We start from the raw sequence: 9071 nt of genomic DNA, 5'->3' as shown, positions 1-9071 counted from the left end.
CTCCCTTTGGAATAAATTTGATCACTGTACCTGTCTTAAATTATTCATGATTCAATAAAAATGAATGCTTATTTATTAATCATTGCACTGGCTGCTTATTATGGTATGGAGAAGGACATTGAAGGGTGGGGCATAAACATAGAAGTATTCATTAACTTTCTTAACTTTTCCTTGTAGGATCCACCCAATAATGTTGTCCCCTGCTACTACAGTTATACACCAGGCCCTGTCTAAACCAGACTTATGCCTTCTGTAATGCTCTCTGTTTTTGGATTATGACATTTGACCAAAGTCCTTTGTATATAGTAAAATGCAATTTTACAGTATTTTGAAAGATTTAACAGGACAAATTCACTCCAGTGAAACGTTATTACTAACCACAAACAAATATTTAAACAATGCTTGTAGATCGTGACCACCATCTATGCTCTAAATCACCGAAATAACCAACAGTGACCTAACGAACTCGGCCGCGCGAGGGAAACGGGAAGATGACGCTGCAGAATTTACCGAGGTGTGATTACTGAAGCTGTCATGCCTCGTCTCCGGGAAAAGCAGCTTACACATCCATATTGTCGAAGACCGTCGTGTGGCTCTGAAAGTTAAAGTAATACTGTTGTAGATTTGAATTCGCTTTGAAGGTGAATGGCTAAGCACAACATTGTTCTATAAGTAAGAAGCGAGTTCCTAATAAGTAATAACAGGAAGTGTTTACTAAGAATAAACCTTTAAATATATACATTAAATATATATAACACTTTCAAAAGAGCGTAACATTTGACCACTTGTAGAAAAATGTGCGGTGAGCACGAGAAAGCAAGCAGCACACAGCACCGCTCACCGAATCACAGCATGTGTTAGGCATATTGCTAATAACACCATAAACGAGAAAACGCGGGGCATTTAGTTTTCAAAATTAAATGTGAGACGAAGTTCTCCTTGAAGTGTGACACAGTACCCATTGGTTTATGTCAAAATACGGTTCGGTTGTACTTCACCTCTATAAGATTAAAGTGGTAGCTATGTTTCTGAATGTGCTATACTTGGGCCTATTTTATAAATGATTATAATTGTTTTAGATATATCTATCGTGTAGTTCAGTGCAGTTGTGATGCCACATATACTGTTTGGAGATATGCGTGTACAAAATGCATTACTTTACGTTGGCGCTTCAGATTCATGCGTTATCGTTCGCATTTTCTACTTTATTTGGCGTTTGTACAAAACATTTAGAATATATACACATTTAACTTTACATACAGCTGCATACAAAATATATGTTTTTTATAAGTTATACATTTAACGTCTACATTTCTTAGTTAAAACATCGAATCTAACGTAAAAAAGCCATACTGAATAATCTTGGTATAAATTTCCATACAAAAAATATTTGTACATAATACTGTACAATTCAAACAGCTGTGCAAACACAGCAAGTTATTTCAAAGAAGTGTATCCCTTAAAATAAACGATGAGATAGATATTTGTATGCACAAGTATCACTACCAAAACAACTTGTTTCCCAGTTTTTTTTTTTTTTTTTTTTTTTGAAAGATTCCGTTAGAAAGTGTACAGATAGTAATAAAGATGGACATTCTTCGGAATGTCTACGTCTATATTAAGGGATACATCCTCTTACGTTCAGAGTTTGATTACATAATTTGTATATAAGATAGGCTATATATAAACATCAGATATATAAACATAATTTATTTGTTGTTGAGATTAAGAAACGGTTATTTCTTCGTCCTCGGAGTCTGTGAAGTCTGAGTGTTTGCTGGAGTGAGACGGCGAAGAAAGATGTGATTCAACACTATCCAAGAGTTTGCGCTCCGTGGGTGAGTGGCAAAACGTGGTGCGCAGGCTCTCTCGACCAAATGCATCCTCTTCCTCTGATGACTTTTTCCCAACGTCGCTGAGGTCAGGGTGCGGGTTCATTTTCGTGGGCAATGTTTGCTCCCTACACCCACCGGAAGACAGCAACTCCCTCTCTTTAGAATTTCTCCATTTCATTCTTCGGTTTTGAAACCAAATTTTCACCTGTTAAAAGTAATATTTGCAATGAATTGTTAAATGATCTAATTGTGAATCGGTCTTTAAGAAAGAACATGATTTTTATGGACAAAAAACACGTAGGATTATATGTAGAGTAAACTCAAAGTCCATATGTATCCTATTTTGCTCTGTTAAAATGTTTCGAATTAGTAATGCCATTCAGCATAGGCCTACCTGTGAGTCTTTAAGGCCAAGTTTTGCAGCGAGTTTCTTTCTGTCAGGTTTGCTGATGTACTTCTGTTTCTGGAACATTTTCTCGAGAGCTTTGCGCTGCACATCAGAAAACACTGCCCGTCTTAGCATTCCCCTCCTGGGTTTCCCTCTTGCGGCAAGCGGCCATGAGAAAGTACCAGGAATAGGCACAACCGAGGAGGATGCTAGAAAAGAAGATGAATAAAATCAAAAGTTGTCACTATCTGACGTTAAGAACACAGTGAGTGACTGTTCGTGTAAAGCCTTCTTTGACGAGTCAACGAAGTGAAATCTCAGTGACGTCATTCCTGCTGCTTTTCACGACCGCGAGTTTCCGACCAACATTTCTGTATAAAAATCTATAAATATTGAAGACGTTTTTGTTCTTAAGTTATTAAATAGCATTCCGTTTGAGTGAAATGGCACGAAGCAACTAATTAGCACATTGCTTGGTTCTCAATAGCATTGGTATGGTAAAAAGGGAGAGTATCCTTTAAGAGAATTCCAATGAAAGATAGAGGCGCTAATGAAGCGTGAACGGTAATTGTGTAGTAATGAACTAACAGAAAAAGACCCAAGACAGGCAGCTAAAGCCATATATTATTGTAACAAAAGAGATTTACACTTTCAAACTAAACACAACTGCATGCCAAGATCATTTGGAGAATACTGATGACTGGAGCCCATTTTTGCCCCCAAATCATTTTCATTAAATGAACACGAAAAGCTATTCATATAGCTCAAGTTGTTTTGTTGAAGTATTCACACAGCCATGAAAAGAATCACATTCTATTATCATTAGTCTGAATGAAAGCACGATCTAGCGACTTTATAGACTTTTCAAAAAGATTATTCTTTATCCCTCTCAGTTGATAGGCTTGCCTTATCACAACTAGAGCGGGTATTTAAGACATAATAGATATGTTGAGATTAGCAGCGGTGTATAACAGGGTAATCGTTTATTTTTGTACTTTTAAAAGTCTGCTTAGAATTCTAAATATAGTACATATATTTTGTGTTGTTTAAAGTTTTAAACAGCTTGGGAACATTTATTTCTACATGCGCATAGTTTTACCTAACGCAGTTTTTACATTTTCGGTTTTGAAATTCTTCTTAGCCATTCATAGCAAACTTAATATATCCCATCCCTGGAACTTCCCGTAAACACGAATAACACTGTATGTGGTCTTGTGAGAATATTGAAACAGTGAATAGCCACTAATGGGGAATTAGTCCATGACTGGTAAATGCCTATCAGTAGCACGGTAAAGTCAACGCCAGGTCTGTGTGTGGCTGCCCGGAGGGAGCTGACCAATTGGTCATGGTGCTGAAACCATTGTCAGCAATCACTGGCTAAGTGCACTTGCTCTGTGGGAAAACCGGGGCCATGAAGGGAAGCCAGCAGTTTCTCTGTGAGAAGGGACCCGCCTTAAATTTGGACCATGACAATTCCGGCTAATTTGTAGATTAGGGGAAACGGTGCAAAATGTCAGCAGTCACTGCTTGTGCTAAATAGGGCATCAAATTGGCGAGACTGATTTCACAGTGTTGTACTGCTTCCAACCTCTGAACCAGCCTGTACACCCCCCAAATATTTTCGATAGGAAACTGAGAGTGTGCGTGAAACAACGACAGACGTAACAATGATTTAAATAAAATGATGCAAAGTCAGGAAAACCTACCTGGGAAATAAGATGACCTGATGAAGGGATGGAACGATCCGTCAAAATAGGGCAAAGGGAACGCTTTCGGGTGTATGCACTGAACAGAAGGAGGCGACGATTCTGTAAGAAAAAGGTGAAACGCTGTATTAACTCAAAGTACGATGGAGGTAAATGAATTATGGTTGCGTTATGACCGAATATTGCAAACCAATTTGTCAACAAAAGCCTACCATTTCTCGTCGATGGTGCCAGAATGGCGTTAACTCCAAACTTCAAATAGTTGGGGTCGCTGCTGGTGGAAAGTGAAGTTTGTGCTGAGCATGTTCCGCTTGACAAAGAGGTGGAAGTGCTAACGCGATCAGCTGAAGCGGTGTTGAGAGTGGTGGTTCCTGACGTCGGCGGAGACACGCTCGGCGAAGGGACTGTCCGATGCAAGTAGTTGGCTGGTCGGCTGATCCGCAGCAGATCCTCCACTAAAAAGCTGGAATGAGTGGTGAATGCGGATTGCAAAGACTGAGGCAGAGTTAGAGTCGCCGATGGCCGAAGGAAACCTGGATACATCGCAGGTGGCGCAATAACACTGGGGAACATCATTGCACCGTTTGGAAAGTTGAGGAAAAGTGTATATAAAGCACCTTTTCGACTGCAGTTTTTTCCGTTAGGATCCAGCCAGAAGGACCAGCAGTGCTCTTCTGGCTCTTCCCTCTAAATGACGGGTTTTATAGTGTACTGCTTAGCGAGGCCCTTTCAAAACTGACAGCTCTAACAATGAGGTTCAACAAAGTTCTCCACATGAGTTTCTTTCAGCCGGGAATCTGGGCGCCCTGATTGGTCCAAGGGTGCAATTTATGATTGGATTAGACTTCATAAGCAAGCAATAGACAATGTTTTTTTAACAAAGAAGGTGTAGTCATCAATTTTGCATATTGACCGCCTCTTTGGTATACATTGGTGTATAGAATCTTAGCAAGGTTTTTGTTTGGATGCGGCACACATAGGCTAATTAAAGGGCTATTTTAAAAGTTTCAAACGTCAGTCTGCATAGTGAATGAGAGATTTATTAAAGAACTCCACTACATTTATCTGAACCCCCGCTGTGTTTACAAAATAGATCAATAAGTATTCATAAAACTGCTGGGCATTGTACATATGGTGCAGGGTCCACATTTTGAAGGATAACTGGGTGGTATAACCATTTAGATTGAAATGATCTTTTCCCTCGCTCTGGACTTTGTATAACAATAGTGATTTTCCGAACAATTCACACAGCCTTTCTTTGGTGCTGGCCTGTAGAAATTAACTTTACACATTCTAACCATTTGCTGAATTTGGTAAATTTGATTGGTTAAAAAAAAGCTGTTTTTGTAGTTTTATACAGTTATTTCAATTTGACGCCACAATATAGATTTACGATAGCAAAAATGAAATTATTATTATTATTATTATAAATTATTATTATTATTATTATTATTATTACCACTCGATGTACTTTTACTATCAGGTAATTAAATATCCAGAATATCCAGTTACCTATTTCTGACCAGGTCGGTTTGGGTATGTGTCCTCGAGTAAAACCAATATTTTGTAAATTAATTCGGTCTAATTTGCTTAAGGTTTATACATTTCTGAGAAACCTTGGTAGTCTTTATAGCACATTAAATCCGATATTCGATAAAGAATAATGTATTAAAGGGATTTCTGGTCACAGAACGTTTTAACAGATGTGTTAAATATTATGGGTTTGAAAAGTCTCCATTCATTTCACTGGCTCCGCTGAACATTCGCAATGAGAAGTGTGCAGCCTTAGCCATGCAGCTCTTATCCTATTAAGCATGAACTAACTGTCACCCTCAGCTGTTTTCTCTCTTTCTTTTTCCTAACACAAAGCTTTCTGAAAAAAAAAATCTTTTTATCCAGCTTTATTTCTACGGACGGGTTTTTGTTCTGCTGCTTTAACCGTTGAATAAGAGTGCATCTGTGATTTATAACACATTTATATGAAAAGACTTAAACCTCATATTAAACTCAAATTAAAGAGACATTGAATGTATCGCACATGTTGGCCTACCAACTGTTCGCTTTTCCTTTTTTGTTAGACAGCCTCTTGTAACTGACAAATAAATGCCTAAATTGATCTCACAATGAACAAATAAATCATGCCGATGCATTAAACTCATTTACCGAAGTTAAAATATTTTAAATGCAGTAAATCTGAAATACAGGGGGAAAATGCTACAAATAGAACTATATCATTCTTTTCTTTTCCCACAGATTCACGAAACTCACCAGATAATCATATCGATTCGGGTGAACAGCAACATATTAATCTGAGCACATACTAATAAAATAAATTATGCACAGTCAAAACTTCACATTTGCAACCTTCGATAACTTGGAAGAAATGTGTTGTCTTTGGGACGAAAATTGTGGTTCAACGTAACTAGTGCACAGAACATAATTTTTAGGAACCTAATAAGGCCAATCAACTGTTAAAGGGATCAAGACCGTCTCAAATATTCGCATCATAAACATATCATGTTATATATTTACAGTGTAAACAGGTTGTTTCGAACTTGGATAATTTCGAGACCACCTCCATTTGAGAACGCTTAAGCCTTTAAATTATGGAAAATATACGAGTCTGTGAGAGTAAGGACGAAGTCCAAATTTTACCCGTCTTTTTGCTGCATAGTGTAATAGATTTTAACTTGCTGCCGCGATTAACTCTGTCTATAGGCCACATATAAAACTATTTTGCAAGAGACCCAGTGCGGCGAATTTCGCAGATATCAAGAAAGGGGGGACCCATTGTTACTTGAACTAGGTTAGACCCATGCTGTGCCACACGTGGATTCAGTTTAATGTGGTTTGTCTCAGCACAACCTTCAAGTATTGCTTACGAGCTGCAGGAGCAAAAATGATAAGCATCCATTGAATAAAACAGATAATACGGCAGGAAAAGTCGACAAAGGGGTTTTATTTTTCGGAGGATTCGCTCTCGGCAGCGTTCTTTTTTGTCTGATCATTCCAGAGAGGTGAATTCTGAAGTCTAAGGCTAAGACCTGTGACTAATAGCGTTTGACCAGAGTTCTATCCGTTTTGTTCCCCTGACCATTCATTTAAAAGTGGTTATCTTCAAATTTATTTCTTAAAAGTCAACTCATCTTCTTTGAATGCAGTTAGAAGAAGCGAGGAAAGGAGAGTTTGAATCTCTGCATGTGTCACATGCGAAATCACTGGAGGTAAATCTCCATGAAATTGTACGTTAGGCGTTCCTAGGACATTGGTCTTCTTACATAAGAACGGAAGATAAATGAAAATTGTACTTCAAATCTTTTACAAAAGATGAGGTGTTGGCTGCGTGTCATCTCCCATCGACTTAGTAGATACATGGTTTCCCAAACAGTAGAAATGTTAATATTTGATGTCAGTCCCTCTAGTTCAGATGTGTCTGGTGTCTTTGGGGAATTTTTCGAAAGAATGATTTACATGAAACAGATTATTTGTGATCAGGTACCTTTGAAAAAAGTAATAAGTTAGCATTCAGCGTTTTCCCCTGAAAATGGAATAAATTTATCGATGGCATGTCAGACGTGTATCGTTAATTTGTATAACTGTATCTACAGGTATGTGTAATGTAACACTGCAGTTTATTATGATTTCATTAATCGTTTTATTTAATGGTTTGTGTTCAGATGAATTTTAAATGCCATCTAATTAAACAAAATGGTTGGAATGTTAAGGATATTTTATCGTCACTATTAGCACATGTAAATGACTTTGCATACAGTGTGGGTTGTGGTAATCCAGAAGATGCCTGATTTAGCTACGTGCTTCAAAAATGAGTCCATCGTGAAAGCAAATCTCATGCGCTGTAATGTTTCAGTTTATGCACAGGGCAGAATTACGTCCCAAATCAATTTGTGAACAATATTTTAATTAATTAATTTTCGAAAGACAGCAAAACTCATTTTCGTCACCCTGATGCTTCTGGATGCTTAAGTTTTACTCATATCATAATGCAACCCGCATCATATCCTATGGTTTTTTTAAATGTAAGCTGTAGGCAACGAATGAATGTAGTGCTTGTCAGTGCTTGCATTATTCACGTTCTACTGCATTAAGAATATTCGTTATAATACGTTTTAAAAATTGACACGTTACGAAGATATTCAAATTAATGCACTATTAAGCTTAAACAGGTATGGTTCAACTGAAAAGGACTGTGCTCTGTTAAATAAAGTAGAACGCCTCCATGAAATTATTCCCTTTTTTAAAACGTCAGATTTGCATTAGCCTTTTGGAGTGGCCCAAGGCTGTGCCGTCTGGGGTAGACATATTAAGACACCTAACACAACACCTTCACAATTCACGGCGAAAAATAAGTAACTGTTAGACGTTCAAAGCTTTTTACTCCTTTACTTTGCCCCGAAAATCCCTCTATTGTGCCAATCAAGCAGATGGTTTGCAGGAAATATAGCTTAGCCTCAGTGACCGAAACTAATTTCAACTAGCTTTCCAAGCTTGGCACGTTTGTTTTCCCTTTACCAAATAGCGCAAAACAGCTGGCCGGGCTGAATTAAACCCATTAAAGACACATTTCTACGATATTATATGCACAGAGAATGTCTGTCCCCCCTTGTGCGTCCAACACAAGAGTTGGCTGCATTGAAATGAAAATGCACTAGATCAGCACAGCCCTTAACGCAGCCGCAGAATCTCAAAACATTTTACTAAATAGATTAACTAGACCATTGTTTTGCGTCACATTTATCAGCTTCATTACATGAAAGGCTGAGCAAATATATTACCCATGCATGAAAAGCTCTTTTTGGATTGCTTTATTGTTGTGCTATAGCCTGACAGGTGGTTAACTGTTTTTTATTCTCTCATTTTTATTGGTTACGTGGGTGTGTGGAGAAAGGGAGGCTGTCACTTCTGGATATAGATGGACAGATTAAACCTTTTTTCTTACCGTTAAAATGTATAAACTTGCATTGTCAAAAAATATTTTTCCAGAAATCGCCTGTTTAATTAGTCAGATTGTTCCCTCTCAGCGGGGATGTGAGAATAGTTCCTCAACAGGTGCCCCCAAAAATAACAATGTGGAGAAATCAAGTTCTTGTTGATTCGCGGAACATTCACATTTTTAAAGCTAAC

At 37.9% G+C, this 9071-nt stretch overlaps 1 protein-coding gene across 1 annotated transcript; it reads right to left on the bottom strand.

Annotated features, from left to right (window-relative positions):
- Positions 1-1725: 1725 nt before the first annotated feature.
- On the bottom strand, positions 1726-4538 carry dbx1a (developing brain homeobox 1a). The gene is made up of 4 exons (XM_036535853.1): positions 4142-4538; positions 3930-4031; positions 2230-2432; positions 1726-2040 (listed from the first exon to the last, which is right to left on the bottom strand). The coding sequence occupies exons 1-4, from the start codon at positions 4503-4505 to the stop codon at positions 1726-1728; spliced, it is 984 nt and encodes a 327-aa protein (XP_036391746.1). The 5' UTR covers positions 4506-4538.
- Positions 4539-9071: the final 4533 nt, after the last annotated feature.

The sequence above is a fragment of the Megalops cyprinoides genome, chromosome 8 (assembly GCF_013368585.1).
Source record: "Megalops cyprinoides isolate fMegCyp1 chromosome 8, fMegCyp1.pri, whole genome shotgun sequence".
Lineage (NCBI taxonomy): Eukaryota > Metazoa > Chordata > Actinopteri > Elopiformes > Megalopidae > Megalops > Megalops cyprinoides.
Note: the sequence above shows the minus strand (reverse complement) of the source record. Positions and strands in the feature narration are given on the sequence as shown.

Bases quoted from the DNA above. Each gene is read 5' to 3' on its own strand.
- dbx1a (XM_036535853.1), bottom strand. From the start codon at position 4,505: ATGATGTTCCCCAGTGTTATTGCGCCACCTGCGATGTATCCAGGTTTC. The intron at 4,032-4,141 runs GTAGGCTTTTGT...TTTTTCTTACAG, and splicing joins GGCACCATCGACGAGAAATG to AATCGTCGCCTCCTTCTGTT. The intron at 2,433-3,929 runs GTAGGTTTTCCT...CTTCTTTTCTAG, and splicing joins CAGGTCATCTTATTTCCCAG to CATCCTCCTCGGTTGTGCCT.